At 45.6% G+C, this 22589-nt stretch overlaps 1 protein-coding gene across 2 annotated transcripts; it reads left to right on the forward strand.

The window, feature by feature from the left end:
* Positions 1 to 8449: 8449 nt before the first annotated feature.
* PPP1R15B (protein phosphatase 1 regulatory subunit 15B) lies at positions 8450 to 16542 on the forward strand. Of its 2 annotated transcripts, XR_015722137.1 has the most exons (3): positions 8463 to 10936; positions 12109 to 12291; positions 13924 to 14063. XR_015722137.1 is itself a non-coding variant. In XM_045787563.2 (2 exons), exons 1-2 carry the CDS (start codon positions 9050 to 9052, stop codon positions 14143 to 14145), a joined length of 2109 nt encoding a protein of 702 aa, XP_045643519.2. In that variant the 5' UTR covers positions 8450 to 9049; the 3' UTR covers positions 14146 to 16542. The 2 variants fall into 2 exon arrangements, 1 of the variants encoding a protein (XP_045643519.2); XM_045787563.2 differs by lacking the exon at positions 12109 to 12291 and having other exon boundaries at positions 8450 to 10936; positions 13924 to 16542.
* The last annotated feature ends 6047 nt before the right edge of the window (positions 16543 to 22589 follow it).

A 22589-nucleotide genomic window follows, 5' to 3' on the forward strand; every position in this document is an offset into this window, starting at 1 on the left:
CACCCCACCACACCTCTCCTTTTTATGTGCTGCTTTCCCCAAACTCCATTTCTGTCACATTTTTTAAAAACAAGAATTTCCCTCATTTTATGGGGCCATAAACCTCTTTAGTCTGGAGCCAAAGGGATGCCCTAAGTGGAGGAAAGGGGCCTGGGGTGGGGGATTCTGGTGATGTTCTTTGGTTGCGAGGAGGCCGGAGTGGAGGGCGTGGTTGACCCCCTGGAGTTGAGCCTGGAGGGAGAGACTGGGGCACTTAGCTCTCGGACACTTTATTCCCTACCAGGTGGACTTGAGAGTCAGTCTTGCACTTTACTCCAGAGGGCTGTGTTCCTTGGGAAAAGAGGGAGAGACTTCGAATTTCATAGGAACTTTTAAAACCAGACTTGGCTTGGATGTACCCCATGATGGGGGCACGGAGGTAATCGAGGATACTCTCAGCCATCCCTCCCCAGCTTCCTTCTCAGCTCCAGGGATCAGAAATTCCTCCCTTTGCTGACTCATTCCATAACTGGAGAAAGAAGCTCCATTCACTGAGGCCACAGGGTAGCAAGGAAATCTAAACTTTTCCTTGAGGTTCAAAATGTCAAGGATCAAGTGGCCACGGTGGGGAAGGGGGTGGGGGAAGTGGGGAACAGGGGTGGGACTTCTCCAGATGAACGGACCATAGTTGGGTTACTGGCTCTTTGCCCGTAGCTCATTTTATTTTGACCTTCTGTGCCCCTGACTTAAAGAGGTCTGTGTACTGTACCCACTTCCCAGACGTCCTTGTATCTGCTACTTTCTCTGGAATTGTATTTTCTAATAAATGACATTTGAGAAAAACAAAACTAGCGTTTCCAAGATCGGTCAATGTTTTGATGAAAACAGCTGGTGTATAAGGTGAGATAGTGATGGGGGTTGGTGGTCTTACAAACGGTGCCTTTCAGATGCACCGGTGCCCTGCACTGGGCATTTCACATTTGTCAGCCAAATTTAGCCTCAGAACAACTCGATCAGGTCAGTAGTAGTATCCCCATTTCACAGATGACGAAAACAGAAGCTCAGAGAGATTAAGTAATTTGCCTAAGGACACAGCCCGTCAGCGTTGGGTCTGGAATTTGAATCTCTGGATTGACTCCCAACTTGGGGCAACCTCATAGGTAATGTTGAATGCAGTCCCTTAAGTTGGTATATTATTTGTTAGTTTTCAGAGTGTTCTCTATATAAATGATGCCGTGTTTCGTTGCAGCTACCGTGGGAGGTCAATATGGTTCATTGATTCATTCTGTCAACAAACGTTTACTGTGTTTACCGGTGCCACCTGGTAGCAGGCCTCTGTTCACAAAGAATACAGCTCCTGGAGTTGTGCGCTGGGCCCTGGGCCATGTGACCCCTGGAGTTCACAAAGATAAATCAAGACGATCTCTGCATTTGAGAAGGCTACTGCCTAGTGCTGTTTAGCCAACCATGTTTGATACGAGACGAAACTGAACCTCTGAGAGGCCTTACGACTATGAAGTCATGAGAGCGGAGCCGTAGCCCAGAACTGAACTCACCAAGTGGAAGAAGGAGGCCATGTGACCCTCGTTCGAGCATTTCACCCAGAAGTTTTCAAAACGCTCCAGTGGGGTGTCCTGTTTCACCCCAGGAGATTCTGTGGGGCTTCCAAGGGATTTCCAGTAGTAAACAGTAGGAAGCATTACCTATCTTGCTGGGTTTCCAAGTGGTTTTGGGATGTCACTGCAGTTCTGGGCGAGTCCCAGTAGACCTTTTAAAAGTTAGAACTTGAATCTGGCAAGAGTCTTAGTTGGGGAAATTTCTTGGCCAAATGGGGCGGAAATCTGAACCACCCTGAGGGAGTGGGCATGGGAGCTGGGACAAGGGGCAAAGAGAAACAAAAGAAGCCCAGGAGGCTGGGTTTTCTGAGTGCAAAGAGAGGTGCCAAAAATGACATAACCTGACTGGCTGGGATTTGGGAGTAACGATTAGATTGGACTTGAAAGGTGAAAAAGGAGGCAGCATTGTTAAGTCAGGTGGTAATTGTGGTGGCTGGACCGTGTCTGAGGTGTCTAAGGGCCTTCTCTGAGTCAGGCAGGGCGACCAGGCAGTGTGGCCACTAAAATGACAAAGATGTGGCTCCTGTCCTCAAGGAACTCACTGCCCAGCTAGGGAGGCTGACCCGGGAACACAGAATTACAGCGTGCTGTCTCAAGACAAGGCAGGAGAGGGGAGGGGCCGGGTAGGCAGGGGGCTTCACCAGGATAACCTGCACTGAGCTCTGAAGTGGATCAGAACTCCAGATTTTATTCTTAGTGTGATGCGACTACCATTGGAAGGTTTTGAAAAAGGGACTATAGTGCTCCAATTTATGTTTTAAAAGGTCATTCTGATTGTGGTAGAAAGACCACACTTTAAAAATGGTGCCCTGGGGTGCCTGGGGGACCCAGTCGGTTAAGTGGTTAAGCGGTTAAGCATCTAACTCTTGGTTTCAGCTCAGGGCAGATCTCAGGGTTGTGGGATTAGAGCCCCACCTCAGACTCTGCACTCAGTTTGGAGTCTGCTTGTCCCTCTCCCTTCGCCTCTCCCCCTTCCCTCCTCACTTTCACCCCTGCACACATACTCTCTCGCAAAAAAATAAAATATTTTATAAAGACAAATAAATGGTCATTCTGGCTGCTGTTTGAAGGACGAATGGAAGCAGCAGAGAAGGCCCTTGCAGAAGTCTAGGAAGGAAATGATGGGGCGGGGGGACAGTGAGAAGTAGTTAAATTCTGGAGAGAATTCGTGAGTTTCAAGGTAGAGCTGATGGATCCGCTGGTGGATTCGATGTGGAGTTGAGGCAGAGAGGAAGTGAGGGTGACTCCTAAGTTTAGGGCCTTAGCAACTGGGCGAGGCAGACTGGGGGTGGCCATCGAGGAGAACGGGCAAGATGGCGTTCTTGGCGGAGCTGAATGAAGAGTTTTGTCTCGGGCACCTGGCTGGCTCAGTGGGTAGAGCCTGCGAAGCTTGATCTCGGTGTCATGAGGTCAAGCTCCACGTTGGGCATGGAGCGGACTCAAGTAAATAAAATTATTTTTTTTATAAAGAGTTTTGTTTTGATCATGATCAGTTTGAGGTGTGTGGACATCCACGTGGAGAAGCCAGAGACTGGAACCTGAAGTGCCCGGGAGAGGGCAGCCTGGAGGTTAGGTATGCACGGCGTCCACACGAGGTTGAGATCACCTAGATCAGGCTAGAAGAAAAGACACGGGTGGACTGAGCACTGATACAGGCCAACGTTCAGAGGAGGGAGAGGAGGAGCCACTGGAATTGTAGGGACACCAAGGGAGCGCCGTCATGGGAGCCTAAAGAAAAGTACTGTCCCTGTCCTAGGGCCACTGCAGCAAAGTGTCGTAGGCTGGGCAGCGTAAACAATTTAATTTGCTCACAGGTCCAGAGGCTAGAAGGCCACGATCAAGGAGTTGGCAGAATTGGTGCCTTCCGAAGGTTGGGAGGGAGAATCTGTTCCATGCCTCTTCCACCTTCTGGTAGTTCCTGGAAATGGTTGACATTTCTTGACTTGTAGGGTACATCACCCCAGTCTCTGCCGTCATGTTCACACGGTGTCCTCCCTGCGTGTGCATGTGTGTCGTGCATGCGTGTCTGTGTCCACACTTACCCTTTGTGTAAGGACACAATCCTACCAGATTGGACCCACCCTAAGGACCTCATCCTAACTTTCCAAGACCCTGTTTCCAAATAAGCTTACGTTCACAAATACTGGGGGATTAGGACTTCGATATCTTTTAGGAGGACACAGTTCAGCCCACCACAGTCAGAGGATTGGACTTGGTAAACGGTTGTTGTTGATCTTGATAAGGGGGGTTGTTGTTGTTGTTGTTTTCTTAAAGAGGCTCCATGCCCATGGTGGGGCTTGAACTCATGACTCCGAGATCAAGAGTCTGACGCTCCACCCGCTGGGCCAGCCAGGTGCCCCTTGAGGGCTGTTTGAAGGAGTAGTGAGGACAAAGTTCACACTGGAGGCAGTTGCAGAGAGAAAGTAGAGACCATAACCAACTCGAGAAACTTTGAGGTAGTGGTACAGAAACTTGGAGGGGCATGAATCTGGGAGATGTTTAACTTTTTTAAATATATTTTTTAAAGATTTATTTATTTTAGCAGCAGGGAGAGGCTAAGGGAGAGGGAGAGAATCCCAAGCAGACTCCACGCTGAGCGCAGAGCCCGACACAGGGCTTGATCTCAACACCCTGAGGTCAGGACCTGAGCCGAGACCAAGAGCCGGATGCCCAACTGACTGCTCCACCCAGGCGCCCCAAGCTTTTTAAATTTTATTTTTTAAAGATTTTATTTATTTATTTGACAGACCGCAAGAGAGGGAACCCACGCAGGGGGAGTGGGAGAGGGAGAAGCAGGCTCCCACTGAGCAAGGAGTCTGATGGGGGGGGGCCTCCAACCCAGGACCCTGATATCATGATCTGAGCTGAAGGCAGAAGCTTCCAACTGAGCCACCCAGGCGCCCCTTTTTAATTTTTCAGATAGGTGTTGCTAACCCTGCATGTGAGGCTCTAGAAGCTTGAGAGAAAATTGTATTGGAAGGGGGCTCAGGGAGGCCAGAATTCCTTTGGTTAGACACGAAGGGATAGGATCCAGGAGGCTGCTTTTCTTTTTTTCTTTTTTTTTTCTTTATAGATTTTACTTATTTATTTGACAGAGAGACGGCCAGCGAGAGAGGGAACACAAGCGGGGGAGTGGGAGAGGAAGAAGCAGGCTCATAGCGGAGGAGGGAGCCCGATGCAGGGCTTGATCCTGGAACGCTGGGATCACAGCCCAACGACTGAGCCACCCAGGCGCCCCAGGAGGCTGCTTTTCCTGTCGTGAGTTTGAAAACAGAGTAGTGGGTCCAAATGCAGGTAGATCAGTGGGTTTAGTGGTGGAAAGACGAGGTTGTTTATGTCCAATTGTATCTGGTTTCCCAATGAAGTATGACGTGTGATCCTAAACTAAGAATGTGTGTTTATGGGAATGCTGGAAATTGGACGAACAAGCATCGTGAAACCTTCCCAGAGTGTAGGAGAAACAGAGCTACAGTGGAACTATCCAGTGTTGTAGGCGTGCCTGGCACTGATGAAATGTGTGATTACAAATAACAAAGCAAGTCGGTGGGCACGGCTGAGGGCTTCTGCAACGATTAGCTGCAAGAGTGTAGACTCAGAGTAAGTGGGTAGTTGGGTGTAACTAGGGTTGGAATTTTGCCAGAGAAAAGCAAACGCGCGAAGGGTCTTTGCAAGGGGACCACGAATTCACGCTGGGTGAGGAGGGAAGTGAAGGAGGGTTTCTGGGGGTTGGTAAGTTGCTGAGGGGATACGAGGGCAGTGCGTTGCAAAGATGGGAGGTGGTAGCCACCCAAAGGGTGGAATACTTAGAAATAAGATTTTGGAGGTGGTACTGACTCAGAAAAATGAAGTCAAAAGCGATATACCCTTTATGTCAGGCCTGCACAATCTTTTAAAATAAACATAATTAACTGAGGTTTAAATCTTCTCTTTTGCCAAAGTGCCAGTCCGCTTGCCAGTCCAAGGACTTCTTGTCTTCACCAGCAGGCCTGCGGCCATGGCAACGCCTTGTTATCTCTGTGTCCAGAGCTACCCTCTGTCTGCCTTCTACCTGATAGCAGGCTGCAGAAGGCTGGTTTACACTTTCTTTTCCTGTTGGGACTGATAGGACAAAGTCACGTATTCCTATAGTTTTTGATACTTTATGATTGTGGTTTTTTTTCTCTTTAGAACAACTTCCAAGGTGAGGAAAATAAAATTATGTATTCAACGACAAGATGGGGAAGGGGAGGCTCATTCAAGAAAGCTTTCTTGTTGTTGTTGTTAAATTTATTTTTATTTATTTTTATTTTTTTAATTGACACATAGTGTATTATTTATTTCAGGGGTACACGTCTGTAATTCATCAGTCTTACACAATTCACAGTGTCAAGAAAGCTTTAAGAAATGTTTTTTGGGGACATGTGGTGTTAGTGACAAAGTTGAGTGGAAAGCAAAAGGCTTAGCCATAAGGAAGATGTTGTTATTTTAAATTATGAATACTCTTCCATTCATTCAACAAACATTATCGGCCACCCGTTATGTGCCAGTCAACGTGTTAGGTCAGGATTCCTAAACTTTTTGGTCTCAGGATCCTTTTTACACTTTTTTTTTTAAGATTTTATTTATTTATTGGACAGAGAGAGACACAGCGAGAGAGGGAACACAAGCAGAGGGAGTGGGAGAGGTAGAAGCAGGCTTCCTGCTGAGCAGGGAGCCGGATTCAGGGCTGGATCCCAGGACCCTGGGATCAGGCCCTGAGCCGAAGGCAGACACTTAACGACTGAGCCACCCAGGCGGCCCTCCCTTTTACACTCTTAAAAATTATTAAAGACTCCAAGGAACTTTTGTTTATGAGTATTATATCTATCAGGAGTTACTGTTTAAGAACTCAAAACTGAGGAATTTTAATAATAAACCTACTACATGTTAACACAACACTTTTAATGAAAAATTATTTTTTACAACAAAAAACTGTAGCAAGAAGAGTGACCTTGTTTTACATTTTTCTCCCAAATGTCTTTAATATCTGGCTTTTAATAAAGGACAACTCCAGTCTCTTGTTTTTGCATCCACCTGTTGCCAGATCACTTATCACGTGTCCTCTAGAAGATACATGTCTACTGTGCACTCAATGAGAAAGTGAGAGTTAAAAAGGAAAATCACAGCTTTGTATTATTATGAACATTTTTTTTTTTGGCCTTGAGGGCCCCCTGAAAGGGTCTTGAAATGGGATCCGCAGAGGTGCCCAGGTCGTATTTTGTGACTCACTGGGCTAGGTACTGGGATACAGCCCTCAAGGAGCTGAGACCAGCAGGAAAGAAGAACATTTACAGGTATACATAGTGTAGTGTGTTAAGTGCTCAAATGGTAATAACAGAATTCTGACTGGGAAGGTTAGCAAAGACTTCAAGAAGGAGGTGACATTTGAGTTGGACCTTAAAACATGAGTACTTGCATAACAGGGAGGAAGACAGCTTTCTTGCCTGAGAAACAGCACGAGTAAAGGCAGGAAACAAGTCCAATGTTCTAAAGTATTACATGCATGAGGGGAAGTTACGAAGAGAAAGCTGGTAAAGTATGGTGGGTGGACAGGCTGTACGGAGCCCTTACTGTGTAGGCAACAGGAAACCATTGTTAGCCAATGAATAACAGATATTAGCTGATGTTTATCCCCCTACTCTATCTAGGTATTAGATAGAATTAGTTCTCTCACCAACCTGTTGAAAGAGGAATTATTAGTCTCACCTGACAACCAAGAAACTGAGGCTTCAAGAATTTAATTTCCATGCTTGGGTCTCTTTTCTGTTATTAAGCTGACTCCTCTTAATACGTTTTTCTGAAGTTCTTAGGATTGAAAATGAGATATTTCCAGAGATATGGATGAGATAATAGGGGTAAACCATAGAGATTGAGGACCTCTTAGATTCCTAGAAGGAAGTGGCTGTTCTTTGAGCAGTCGCATTGAAGCAGGAAGAGCAGTTGGCTTCCTCCTGGCTCCCAAAAGTTCTTTCTTCCGTTCGTAAGTGCTCAAAACTGCCACACTCCCTCTGTAATAGATACTTGACTTCAAAGGTGTGGATGAAAAACTTTTAGTAGAAAGAAAGGAATGAACTAAGACCAGCTTACAACAGAGAATCGAATATAGCAATTAAAATTATCAGACAAAATATTTTTCAAAGCATAATGGTCTGTGCGTCCCTCTTTGCCCATTGTATACTGCGGTTCTGGGGGCTCAGGATACAAATAGGACTTGAATGTGTTGCCTGCTGGGAAGCATATGAGAGAGTCAACAGTTCTGAGGGCTACGTTTCTTTCCTCCTCTGTGACTTCGGTTTGCCCCCACTGAAAGGGGACAGTCTAATAGGGTCACCACCTGAGAAACAGTTCACATTTTCGTGGGGGATGTATGTGGGTTAAATACTGAAAGCTAGGTCCTAGGCAAAGCTAAATAGTGATTTAGAAACCCAAAAACCGAAGGGGCAGGAATGTATACGAATGACTCATTTTTCACTTAATTGGTTTTGCACTCTTATTATTCACTCCAAATCACTAGCGTCTTAACACCAGACATGTATTTACACAGTATTGCCAATTCCTACACTACTAAGATCTCCTGCGGATGATCTACTTAGCACTCACATACAGGAACCCCGATATATGCAAGTCAAAGGTAAGTATACACTTGGGTGTGTATTAGGCCCTTAAAAGGGCCTCCGGGAATTCTCGTGTTAAATGGAAACGGCCGCTTTCGCCCAGAGGGCCGAGCTAGGGTACCTGGGGGCGGGGGGGGGGGGGGGAGGCCGCCGAGGCGGGGCGGTCTCCTAGGAGACCACCAGGGAACAAGTGCGCACGCGTAGAGCCTCGGCCTGGCTGATGCAACCTCCGGCGCGCGGGCTGGGTCCGCCGAGAGTAAGGAAGCCGACAGGGAACAGCGCGAGACCAATCAGCTGCCGCTCGGAGGAGTGCGGAAAGGCCCGCCCGCTGGGGCTCTGCGAGTGACGTTGGGCGACGCGGGGCTGGTGGCGTCGCCAGCCGCCCTCCTTCGTCTCGTCCTCTGGCCTGTGGGTGTTCTGTTCCGCGCTGGCCCTGCGGCCATTTTGTGTTTCGCTTCCACCCGCGCCCACCTGCCCAGCCCTTCCGGGGTCGCGCTGCCGAGGGGTTTTTTAACGGCCCGTCCCTTCTGCGAACTCGCAGTCGTAGTGGGAGGTCTCTGTCTATGGTGGACGGGCCTCGAGCGGAGTAGGACACCTCCTTCCCGCCAGGATGAATGTCGCCTCGGCCGCTGCGTCCAGCGCCTGCCGTTCCGGACTGTGGTCTGCCGCCCGCGGCCGAAGCCGCTCCCCCCTGTGGCTGTTTTGCTGGCCCGGGGATCGGCTTGGGGCCCCGACTCCGCCGCGCGGCAAAGCCAAGACTGCTTAGGCATCTTCGAATCCCGCCCGTCCTGCAGCCCTGAGAGACCGCCTAGAAGAAGGAACATGGAGCCGGCAGCAGACGGATCGCGGCCACGGCCGGGCTCCCGGTTCTGGCTGCCCTTCTTTCCTCGGCGCCCGCAACCCGGCACTTCCAAAATGCCCACACCTCCTGCCCCGGAGCACTCCGGGGACCCCAGAGTGGCTGCTTCCCCCCAGCCCCAGGCTCGGACCGGCTACTGGATGAAGCTGCTTGCCCAGCTCTTTGCGCCACTCCCCAGCTTGCTTCAGAAGCTGCTGATCTGGAGCCAGCTCTTCGGCGGGATGATTCCGACCAGATGGCTAGATTTTGCTGGAGGCTACAGCGCTCTTAGAGCCCTGAGAGCTCGGGAGGACCCAGCCGTCTGCCCGGCGCAGAAATCTTTGCGTTCGCTGCGGCTCGACCCCTCGGACGACTCTGCTGCCAGTCCCCTCGATTGGCTGGAGGAGGGGCTGCACTGGCATTGCTCGTCCTCAGATCTAGAATTGGAACTCAAAGCCAAGGCTAGAGTTCTGGACCCTGCCGCACACGCTCTTCTGTTAGAGCAGCAGCTGTGGGGAGTGGAGCTGTTGCCGAGTGGCCATCAAGGCCATCTGTGCTCTAACCGGGAACTTGGCTTTTCGCCCTCCGGCCCCGTGCGGCGTTTCAGCAGTTTCAGCGTCGTCTCCTATTTGTTGAACCCCAGCTATCTGGACTGCCTGCCGCGGGTGGGGCTCGGCTATCAGAACAGTGTGGGAAGCGGCGAGCCTGTTGATTTCCAGACCCTCAGCCCGGAGGGCCGCTGTCTGACTGAAGACCGTGAGCCAACCCACCCGCTGAAGACACAGATCCCTTGCTCCTCCCGGCAGGGATGTCCGCCTCTTTCTAGAGAGGGCCTGCCAGAAATCCACCATCTCCGCACGAAACGGCTGGAATTCCTTCAGCAGGCCAGCAAGGGGCAAGCGTTACCCACCCCAGACCAAGATAATGGCTACCACAGCCTGGAGGAGGAACACAGCTTGCTCCGGATGGATCTGAAACCCGGAGGAGATAGTCCCACGCAGTGTGTTCCCTCTGTTGGAGCCGCTCCCGGAGCCGCCCAGGAACCCACCGAGTGGACGAAGGAGGTTCCACTTGCCCCGGAAAAACAGGGCCCCTCGGAAGGCCGTCCGTCTGGTGAGCTACCTGTGGAAAACGAGCCTGGAGAGGACCAGAGAAGTGCTGGGGACTCCTCAGACCTAGAAGATGACATTCCCACTGCCACCAGGCCAGCTTGTAGTAACAGACTGATAGATTACATTTTGGGGGGTGCGCCCAGTGACCTAGAAACAAGTTCTGATTCCGAAGGTGAGGATTGGGATGCGGAGGCTGAGGATGACGGTTTTGATAGTGACAGCGCAGTCTCAGAATCAGACCTTGAGCACGGCTCGGAAGGCCTTCACCTTTGGAACTCTTTCTGTAGTGTCGATCCTTACAATCCCCAAAACTTCAGGGCAACAATTCAGACTGCTGCCAGAATTGTTCCTGGAGACCCTTCTGACTCAGAGAAGGATTCCTCTGACAAGTCTGATCTCGAGGATTCTCCCCAGACTGGAAGCCTTCCCGAGTCTCCTGACTCTAATTCCGGGGAGGAAGATGACTGGGAATCTAGTGCAGATGAAGCAGAGAGCCTCAAACTGTGGAACTCTTTCTGTAATTCCGACGACCCCTACGACCTTTTAAATTTTAAGGCTCCTTTTCAAACATCAGGGAAAAATTGGACAGGCTGTCATGACTCAGAGAGGCCGTCTGAGCCCACTGTGGCCATTTCCGATTGTCACACCTTACTATCTTGCGAGGTGCAGCTGTTAGGGAGCCGAAAAAATGAAGGTCCAGACTTGGTCCCGGGTGAGGTTCTTTCTGGAGAAAGACGTGCGCATACCAAGAGGAAAAAGGTTTGTTTGTTTGTTTGTTTGTTTGAACATGCCTTACAGTCTGTACTGTTTAGATACGGTTACGTACAGTAGCGTGACTCTTCTGGAGGCATAGTAGAGCGTATTATGGAGGAAGGACTCGAAGCTTCTGTACTTGCATTAAGAAATGACACCGCCCCCGCCCGACATACCACCACCGCCTTCTTCCCTCCTGTGGAATGTTGTTCCTATCCAAATCGAAGATGCTGGGGTGTAGATGGTAGCAGGAAAGTGCCCTTTTCGTTTGGGTTTGTAGCTCTGGGCTGTTGCCATGCGGTCTTCAACTTTTCACTCTTTTACGGAACAGAAAAATGACACCTTGTGTACGCAGTTCTTCTGGAGATTGGTCGGGTCCCGTTATAGCTGTAGAGTTTTTAGTATTAATTGTAGTATGTCATTTGCGGACACCTAATATTTTATTTACAGGATAACAGTGTCGTCTTTCCTGTTAGAGCCCAGAGGGTTGATAGTACCAGGTAGTGAGTTTGCCATGAAAGAAAATACTAATTTCAGTGCAAAACCTTTTTGACGTGAATATGATTTTGATTGACAGTAAAAAAACAATATAGGACATGGTACTGCAGTTTCTTAAGAATGCAATACTAGTTAGCATTGGCCACTTACAGGTTAATAATCATTTGTAACAATGATGGTTACCTATTTGGTTTATCTTGAGTAGCTGCTTCCTATTCCTAAACTAGTCTTAGAACTTCATGGAACATTTTACTCTTTCAACACGTTGTCGGGTTAATCTTATTTGGGGAGGTCCTTTGAATTGCTGTGTTTTTTTTCCCTCTACTATTTATTCAGCAGAAGTTAGTAATTGAAGAGGAATTCCCCCAAACACAGGGTATCTTTTATTGTAGAGGGAAAGTTTCTTTAGTTTCCTATACACTTATTTGGAAAGAGAAAGGGGGGTAAATTATTCTTGACCTCAGCTTCTGCCGCATCAGAGAGTTTCAAGTTGACAGTGCCATAGTCTTGGCTCCAGATGGCCAGCTTAATCCTTTGAAATTCCTCCTGGGTAGAAGATATCTCTACATGGTGATAACCTTATGTCTCGCCTATAGACGCGCAGAATAGGTCATGTTAAAAATTTAGTTACCACTTCTGTAAATGCTGTCATAAAAGATCTTTTCTCTTTATTTTTTAAGGGGACCCTGACAAAAGGACCTATTCAGTGAATAGGTTAAGAAACCTATTAGTGAATAGGTCAAAAAACCTTGCCCTGGTGTAAAGTGGAGCAACGGAATGAGCATTTGGTATCCGGAGGCCTGTGTTCCCTCCTGCTGAGTGGTTAGAGCCAAGAAATTTGGGAAGACAGCCAGACCTGCAAAGTAACTTGACTTCTCATGGCCTTGATTCATTCGTGTATCTGATGGGAATAATAATTATAAATGTGTGAATTATTGCATGACTTAAACGAGATGAGTGTATAAAACTCCTAATTCATCGCCTTGCCTTTAATTGGTAGCTGTTACTGTTCAGAGACCTCAGGCCAGTCTCCTGTGTCGTTTTAGCTTACTCATTGAGCAAAAATGAGATGTGTCAAGTAGATGTGAGACTCCTGACTATGAACCAGAAGCAATATTTATAAAAGATTATGCCTAAAATATGGTAAAATTATTTGGCAGCCTTTGAGCACTTGCCGTTCTTCAGGTATATGGGAGTAATGGGTAGCACTTGATTCTTAGAATGAGACTTAAAACACTGTCAGTGACATAGCGCAGATTGTGGAGCCACACTCCAGGTGTGAGTCCTGATGACTACACCGTAGGAGGGAAGCTGTGTGATTGGAAATAAGTCCGTTAACCTCGCTTTCCTTAACTGTACAGCGGAGGTAATAGTACAGACCCTATAGGGTCGCTCTGAGGATTAAATGAGATGAAAATTGTGAAGTCCTCTGAAATGAGCCTGGCATGTGGTAAACATATTTAGATGCTGCTGTTAGTTATTTTAGTGACACAGTGAGTAACTCTAGAGTGCAATATCTAGTAAGATGTTACATACCTGCTAATTGTCCTCGAGGGCATTCCGTGGCCTGATGTAAAGAGAATGAAAGGAGTAGGCCACGGTGGGATTAGCTGATGTAACTATTAAACATATTTTAAAGCAAGTATTTACTTTTGTAGTTTGCTATGTTAGAAAGAAACTTCTGTATTAGAAATTAAGTAGGGATTAAAAGGGACTTTCATTACATGAAATCATGTATATTTATAGTATTTGCAATTTCATGTATATATGGTGATAGCATATTGAGGAATACAAAGAGGGTTTTATCTCAACTACAAAGTCTCTTAGTAACATAACCTTAAAGATAGGTTAATTTGGCTGCATTTTGTTTACTAAGTAACTTTTTCTATAGTCTGATTACAAAAGTAATAGTTAAAGAGTAACACTATGTGTTTATGATGCAAAAATTAGAAAGCACTGAAAAATGAAATTGTATTTAAAGGAGAAAGGAAGACTAGAAATTGGTGAAGATCTTGTTAAAGCTTTTGTGCTGTAATAAAAGCATTGACTAACATTGACTAATAACTATTTCAAATATTTCTGAAAAATTTTTTGGGAAACATTTGTTATTTTGGAAGAAGAGTGTCACAGAATTGTATTTCCCTAAGGATTAAAAAAAAAGGACTAGTAACATCAGGAAATTTTCAGTTCCCCATCTGGATTCATTTTATTAACACCAGAAGCCAAGAGGAGGGAGGCAGGATGACAAATGGGGGGCAGGAATATGTGTGTGTATGTGTGAAGGAAATCAAGATGGAGTTTGCTCACTTACTTCTACTGAGATGCCATCTAATCAATCACAACTTCTTTTCTTCTGTTACAGTTGAAACCAAATATTCCTGTAAGATACTTGGATATTTGATATTCTGAAAGAATTAGTAGCATAAAGGGTTAATTGCTTCAATGATGATTTTAAGATCCTAGAGCATGATTAAAATTAGTCTTTGTCTTTATAGGTAACCTTCCTGGAAGAAGTTACGGAGTATTATATAAGCGATGATGAGGACCGCAGAGGACCATGGGAAGAATTTGCACGGGATGGGTGCAGATTCCAGAAACGAATTCAAGAAACAGAAGTTGCTATTGGATATTGCTTGACGTTTGAGCACAGAGAAAGAATGTTTCATAGACTCCAGGAAACATGTTTCGACGGACTTAATGCTTTCAAGCAATGTTAAGATGATTTGACGGCCTCTAACTCGAGCACACACTACCTCTTACTAGAGAGGTTTCTTTTGAAAACAAATATTGGCAGCTGTCCTTTTTTTTTTTTTTAAAGGATATGCAACTTGGATCCAGTGACCTAGTTTAATATTTTGTTTATAACTGATCCCACTTAGAGACGGCCAGGTTTGAAGGCAAGCCCTGGTAATGAAGGATGAGATGGTGTGATCTCTAATCCTCCCTTTTTTGATTCAGTCGGATGTATTTTTGAATGTCATGTGCTTGCTGAGGTGTAAAGGGGACCTTTTAAGGTGGAATTTTGCATTATCAAAACTGATTTCCTTGGGAAACAATATTTATAGGGTTCAAAGCCCATTTTCCATTCTAATTTAAATTATGTGTACCTGTCGGAACACTTTGGGCTCTCCCCACCCAACATTCTAAAGTTAACGGGCTTTAATGTCTTCTCTCTATATTTTTATTTCAGTGATGTGGTCCTTCTACCTTTAAGGCTAAGAAAATAATCTTGTATATGCTACCGACTTAAATTATCTTGTGTCAACTTTGTTTTTCCCTTCTAAAAATGACTTTGAGGGGACATGTGTGGTGGGTTTTCATTTCTCGGTTAAATTCGACCTGAGATATTTCCAAGGCCCCCCACAAAACGTACATTTGCAGTACTCTCTGCTACTTTGGGAAAGCTGCATCTTTCTGCCAAATTTTAACGTCTCACACGTTTAACTTCTGTGCAAAGCGTTTCTTGGAGAGGATTCTGTGTATGTTACTGTCGTTCCAGTTCAATGGTTCTTTGTATGTTTCAACAGGTAGACGTTGTTGTAAGAGACTCCAGAAAGTAATAGTTGCATCATAGACATTTACTTTTTAAATTTAAAGGCAAGAATTTTCCTAGGAAGAAACTAGGAGACTTCTCAGAGCAATTTGGTTTTGTTGTATATGCTGTCAACAGAAAACCAGTGTTAATCTCATGCTTCAGCACCGTCACTTTTAAAACCTGTCAGGGTGACACTATAAACTTGGAAATGGGCCGTTCTGAATTTCCCAGTTTGCAATGTACAATAGACTCCAGCAATCTCCAAGTTTATTGTGTTCTACTGTTAGCGCAGTAATGACAAGGCCTGTGCTTTCAGGAAAGGGTGGTACTATAGACTTCGCAATAGAAAGTCTTATTTTTAGCCCAGACTTTACTTTTGAATTGAAGTTTTTGCAGTGGCTGCTTGTCCTTGGTTTATTTAGTTAGCTCGACATGGTGTGCCTCTGTTAGGCTGAGGTGATGTTTATCAGCTCCTGATTGGTCTGTTTTTGCCCCACGTGCCTCTTGTTGCAGGCAGTGGAAAACGTGAGTAGAACAGGTGACCTCTTACGGGTGAACTTGTTTCGGTGTGGGAACAAATTTTTTGTCCGAAATGCTTACAGAGTTCCTACCTCAGTTTATAATCTACCTGGTCATTATTTTATTTCTATCTGGCCTGCCCTAAGAACCGACGCCAGTGATAATAAACGCACCAAGAGTACAACAGCTTGAAAGCTGGTCAGAGTTTGCAGAGCCCTTACTCAGCATGTGTTGTGCGCCTCCGCTTGAGGTAATCACAGGGGAGGGACTGGCAGGGTCCTGCCGTAACACTGTGAACACAGGCTGGTTTCAAGCCCCGGCTGTGTCAGTTGGAAAGAAGGGATCATTTGCCTTGAAAAAAGCTTCCTGAAAATGTGTGGGCATTCCTTTAAAGCCAGACTGAAGGATGCTGTTTTCTTTCACGGCTTAGGCTGAAACCTAGCACCTCTGCATATCTGAAAATAATGGGATCGCTTCACATTGATTGGATTTTGGAGACCTGTTCCCTTGGGATTGCAACCTCACTACCAAATGAGTAAAAGCGTGGTGAAGACTTCTCCCGTTGACTACCCTCCTTTAAAAGAAGTGATCAGATGGTGACAAAAAGGACAGAAGGGGCTGTTTTTATGTTGGACTGAAGGGGAAAAAATTCTTGTCATTTCATTCCAATCCTAGCTGTTTGTAGAACAAAGTTAAACTTGGACGTTGTAATTGAACATTGTACACATTTAAAGTCTTACAATGGTGCTTTAAGTATCAATGTAGCATGTGAAAGGCGTTGTACAGACAGGTAAAATTTCCTTTTCTGAGTGTTGCAATGTGATAACAGCACCTCTTCGTCTTTAACTTGAAATCAAAACTATCAGATTTTATTTTTGTATAATTTAACGAAGGTGAATTTAGGGGACTAGAAGACTCTAAATTGGCTTCTACAGATCCAGTGACTTAAATGTAACCATTTTGTTGGGATTTTATAGCTAAAATTATATTTGTGTATATAACTTTAACTAATCTGTAAATTGTAATAAATATATTTGCAATTATTAAATGTTACGTGATATTTTGGTTCAAGTGTATATTGTGTGTTTCCTAGTATTTTACATTAGTTTTGGACTCACTGAGAAGAATTTTCAGGATTAAATCTGGTATTTTTGTAGAAGCACTATAAACCTACAGGTGCTGAACAAATTGCTGTGGTTTGAAAAGGTTATGTGGCATGTAAATTGCACCTCGGCTTGTTGAAGGGGAGGAGTTTTAAGGGGCTAAATAGGATTGCAAACCACATTTTAATAGGAGAATTTGGTTCTTGGAGTATGAAACCCCTTTCTTAGAGACTGGGGGTTTGATTCCAAAATTGGCCCCAGTCATCCACTTCTGCTGCAGAGAAAACAGTAGAATATTCACAGAAGCAGTAAACTAAATTCACATGCTGGGCTTAGCATAGCATTTCTTGACCCCCCCCCCCTTGTTTTTTTAAGATTTTATTTATTTATTTATTTGTTTGTTTATTTGGACAGAGTGAGTGGTGGGGGGAGGGAGAGGGAGAAGCAGACTCCCTGCTGGGCAGGGAGACTGACATGGGGCTTGATCCCAGGATCCTGGCATCATCGCCGAAGGCAGATGCTTAAGGGACTGAGCCACCCAGCTGCTCCTAGCGTTTCCCTCAAGTAGCAGGGAAATCAACTTTTCTCTTGTTGGTGCATTATTATTTTTTTTTAAGATTTTATTTATGTGAGAGAATGAGTGGGGTGAGGGGCAGAGAGAAAAGCAGGCTCCCCACCGAGCAGGGAGCCCAACACGGGGCTCGATCCCAGGACCCTGAGACCATGACCCGAGCAGAAGGCAGATGCCCAACCCGCTGAGCCATCCAGGCGCCCCTTGGTGCGTTATTATTAATGATAACCATGGTATTGTAAATCATGGCATACTCCCATTTACAATGTTGCATAAATGTGACGGTAGCATCAGAAAAATCAAACTTTGTACCCTGAGAAAAGACGAACATTTGGGTTTTAGCAAGCTTATTAATGGATTAAGCATAATAGCATTCTTTATTTAGGTACTTGGATCTTCCTAGCTAATGAAGAAAAATTTATTAAAGATCTATTTCTGACCTGGAAGGAAAGAAACATAGTTGGAAGTTATCAGTATTTAGTACAAATTGAATTGACAGCCCTGGGTTATACTTTCATTACCATCTTGGGGTTAGTGTAAGCATTTTTGGCTCTCTCTCACTAGGAAGGTTTATGAAAATAGCCATATTCACCTCAAGCTAGATTTATTGCTATGACTCTTGATATCATCTGGAAATTGTGCTGGGTTGGGTTTGTTGTTTTTTTTTTTTTTCTACTTTAATGGAAAGTTTAAAGCAAGTATTAATTGCTGACCTCAAATTTTGACAGTTACGGATTTAGGATCCTTTGGGTCCTCCGTGTACCTTTTAAAAATAAAAGTGAAAATATCTTCAGTTTTTTCCTCACAAAAATGTTATTTATAAAAGTAATATAGAAATCTGTAAAAGCATTCTTACATTGTGTAAAGTAAGTATGCTGCCCAGTGTACCTTTTTGAAGTGAAAGACTTAATTTCTTTTTATATGTATAAAGAGGTTTTGGTATTTCCTCATTTTAAGGATTTTAACACAAATGTTCGCTGTTCGGAATCCTTCTGTACTGGTAATCAGGATCTTTTCCTTATGGACTCAGTTGAATGTTTTGTGATCAATACAGAACATCAGTCTTTCTCCCCAGATTTGCTCTGCGGAGGCTGTTTGTGTCGGTCAGTTGTGACTTCATTTTTTTCTTTCTTTCTTTCTTTCTTTTCTTTCTTTCTTTCTTTCTTTCTTTCTTTCTTTCTTTCTTTCTTTCTTTCTTCTTTCTTTCTCTTTCTTTCTTTCTTTCTTTCTTTCTTTCTTTCTTTCTTTCTTTCTTTCTTCTTTCTTTCTTAAAAAGATTTTATTTATTTGTCAGCAAGCACAAGCAAGGGGAGCAGCAGGCAGAGGGAGAAGCAGGCTCCCCGCTGAGCAAGGAGCCCAATGTGGGATTCGATTCCAGCACCCTGGGATCATGACCTGAGCCGAAGGCAGACACTTAACTGACTGAGCCACCCAGGTGTCCCCACTTGTGACTTTAAAATCCAAAGGTAGCATGATACCAAGATCTTTAGCAATAGGGGTAATAAGGATCAATATATCTCTTCTAACCCTGCTCACTGAGGATTCATCAAACAAGGCATGCTGTGTTCAGTGAGTATGTTCTAGTGACAAGTTTGCTGTCAGGGAGAAACATCGTACACATGCAATGGAGAAGGGGGGCGGAGGTGGGGGTATGTGTCGCTGTGTAATCATATGAGTTGCATCGCTGTTTTACCATGAGCAGACTCCTTAATCGCACCAGGAAATATAGGGGAAACCAGGTTTATGGAAAGTGGGTTGCCTGGCCCATAAGGAAGATAGCCTCGGGAGCTGATGAGGACAAGGTTTAGAAAGCTGAACTGCAAGGGACGAACTTGGGAGTGATTTATCAGGTCTTGTTCTTTTATCGTTATTAAAAAAATTTTTTTTCAGTCCCTCCCACCCCCAGGGGCTCCTCAACTAGAGTGGTTTTGTTCTTTTAATCTTTTACTCTTCCCTTCGTCTTAGTACTATCCTTCTCTCTGTCTCCTCCCGCCTTTGTTTCCTGAAAAAAAATATGTATGTATGTATATATATATTTTTTACTATTGTTTCATAGATCCTTCCCTAGAAGATGATGAGGACCTCCAGAGCAAAAGAAAAGAACAGCACAATTGTCAGAGGTGTGCGTTCATTAGAGATACTATCCATCAAGAGGAAGAAAGGACCTCACGGAGTTCCTAACTCTCTCCAGAGCTTGCTGCATACTTCCCCACCAGAACATTAGGTTACCATACATGTGTTGGGGACTGGATTGATTTTCAGAAATATCCCAAAGATGTTCAGGATCAAAGAAAGAGGTGATGGTAAAGCTGCAAGCTGTGTGCTGCTTTGAGTTAAACCTGCTTTTCTTTCTGGTTTTTTTGTTTTCTTTTTTAAGATCTTATTTTTAAGTAAGCTCTACGCCCAACGTAGGGCTCAAACTCATTACCCTGAGTTGAAGAGTAACATGCTCCACCGACTGAGCCTGCCAGGGGCCCCCAAGCCTGCTTTTCTTCATACATTGGCTCTGCAGGCAAAAACCAGAGAGGAGTTCGAAAAAAGCTTTGAAAACTCCTAGGGATATTTATTCTGTAATGGTTGTCTTTATTTTTATTATTTATTTATTTAAAGATTGTATTTATCCATTTGAGAGAGACAGAGAGCATGAGGGGGGTGGGAGGGAGGAGCAGAGGGAGAGGGAGAAGCAGACTCCCCGATGAGCAGGGAGCAGGATGTGGGGCTCAATCCTAGGACCTGGGATCATGACAGATGCTTAACCAACTGAGCCATCCAGGTGCTCCTATTTTTATTTTTAAGTAGGCTCCACGCCCAGCGTGGAGTGTGGGACTTGAACTCATGACCCTGAGTTCAAGACCTGAGCTGAGCTCAAGAGTTGAATGCTTAACTAACTGAGCTGCCCAGGCGCCCCAGGAATGGTTGTCTTTAAAAACATTTCATTATGAGGGGGCACCTGGGTGGCTCAGTTGGTTAAGTGTCTGCCTTTGACCCAGGTCATGATCCCAGGTTCCCTGCTCAGCGGGAGTCGGCTTCTCCCTCTGCCCACCCCCACTCATGCTCTCTCTCTTGCTCACTCTCCAATAAGTAAATCAAATCTTTTTTAAAAAATTCCATCATGAGAAGATGAGCTCTTCTTTGGATCTCAAAAGCACCTCAAGAGACCTCTCATTGACTTATCCGCAACCCTTCCTTTCCCTCTCACTTTGCCCTTTTAGATTATGTTCATGCAGACCTCGTTTTGCTAACACGTGCCCCTGTTCCTTGTGTGCTGCTGCCCCCACTAATCGGTAAATGCCGAGGGCAGGGGTCTTGTCGTGTGTCTCGTTTAGGAGCCCAGAGCCTAGAACTGTAGATAGTCAGCAAAGATTTGAATGAGGTAATCACTGTCTTTTTTTTGTTTGTTTATATATTTATTTTGTTAGTAATCTCTACACCCAACCTGAGGCTCCGACTCACAGCCCCAAGATCAAGAGTTGTGTGCTCTTCCGACTGAGTCAGCCAGGTGCCCCGAGTTCCTCGCTCTCCTAAAGTCACCTCTCACAGAGCCTTTACTGAGAGTACATCAACACCGTGTCTGATCAGAACCAAACGCGCCATGATCCTAGCGGATGTCGGATCACCAGACTGAAAGGTCCTCACTGAGAAGTTGCGCTAAGCTCTGAACTCGTAGAACGTAATTACAAATTTCCACCTGGCTAGGGATACCACAGCAATTAATTCGAGTGTCATTAATAAGGTGCGTGTTAACTTATGAATTGCATATGTGAGCAAATCAGCTGAGACCTTTCTTTTCCAGAATTAGTATTCTGTATTAATACCAAAGTATTCTTCCCACAACGCCAGCAGTTTCCGTTCTATTCATTGGTGGCCAAAGATCGGCTCTGGGTTTCTAGAGATGCTCTGTTGGTTCCACTAGATGGCGTTACCATCTCGGCGTGCCCGATGGGTCCCTGTGATTGATTACTAATGTGATGCCTATTGCTCCCTTGGAGGTCATTCCCTGGGTGTATCCGCAAGCGGGAGAACTGCCCTGCCCTGCCCATGCCAGGCCTGCCCGTTGGGACTCCACCTTTTTGTGGTAACTGTTCCTTAAGAGAGAACCACGATTTGTAGTTGAACACAAACGCATGAATCGATTGTTCCTGCTCTCCACGGGGGTGGGGGGGGAGGATAATTAGGAGATTGGGGGTGACTTCTAAGAGGCTGACTTTCAGATATTTGCTGGGTTTTCCGGATCGGGGTTTTTCCAGTTAGGGATTCGTCTCACTTAACGATCTGCTCAGCATTCTGCTTCCTATTGCGCTGCTGTGAACCAGGGCCGTCATTCTCAGGGAGCGGAGAGAGAGGTGCCACATGGCTCGAGGCACCGAGAGTCACTGTGTCTGATGACAGAGGTGTACATGGGACTGGCTTGGAAGGAGGAAAAAATCCTAAAGAACTGCTGGGCTGGCGTCTCATGCTGTTCTCTATTTCCCTCTTAGAGCTAGTAGCCAAGGCCGGGTGGCTACCCAGGACCGTTCTTTGGTAAGTTGGGGCTGGCCCCGAGGGGCTGCCCCCATCCACTTTCAGGTGTGCAGAATGGAAGGCCATTGTGTGTTTGCGGACAGTTTTGCTCCGCCCGCAGTGACGAGCCACCTTTCGACTCTATTATGGTGATGCTCTTCCTGCCTTTTGTTTCTGCTCGATTTGAGATGTTTTATTTTGGGGGGGTTTGGGGGTTTTTTGTGGTACCTTCAGGAATTTACAGAGTTTTTTTGTTTTGTTTTGTTGACTTCCGATTGCCCCATTTTTTTAGACACTCGCCTCTGAACAGCCTTGACCTTCCCCATGACGACGACCTGCTGTGAGTCACAGCTTGATTGGCCTGGGGGGCGGGTAGCCCAGTACTGCCTGAGAGATGGCAGGTTTTTTAGAGGAATATTGACTTGCAGAAGAACAGTCCTGCCAGGAAGTCAAAGGGCTGAAGCAGGCGCCTGTTCTGGCAGTGAATCTCCCAGGCATTTCACGTGGGATGCCCAGTTATGTTAGGCTGGTGTCCCTTCTTACGCCTCCCGTTCGGCGTAGACCCCTACAAGGTTCCTTGGGAATATTTACCTTCCTTGATCAGGTTTCATCTTCCCCCTAAAGGCTTCCCTGATGATGACTCCATCTGTGTATCCTCATGGAGTTCATTGCGTTCTTTCCAGTGTTGTGGCCCCCTGTCCCCCTTTCTCTCACTGTTCATATCACACTGAGTTCTAACTGTTGGCGCTTCCATTTCTTCCTGCAGACTGTCACCTCTTTGCTGGAAGGGTCCTTGGCATAGTAACCAGAATGTCTTAGGTGCACAATATACTTTGCTTTAACTCAAGTGACAGTTTCCATAGCCGCCTTCTCCCAGTGGAGAGGCTCCCCGCCAACACACACAATTAAGTAATGTATTGATTCATGGGTTTC

Source organism: Ursus americanus, chromosome 2 (assembly GCF_024610735.1).
Source record: "Ursus americanus isolate L20-20 chromosome 2, mUrsAme1.1.p, whole genome shotgun sequence".
NCBI lineage: Eukaryota > Metazoa > Chordata > Mammalia > Carnivora > Ursidae > Ursus > Ursus americanus.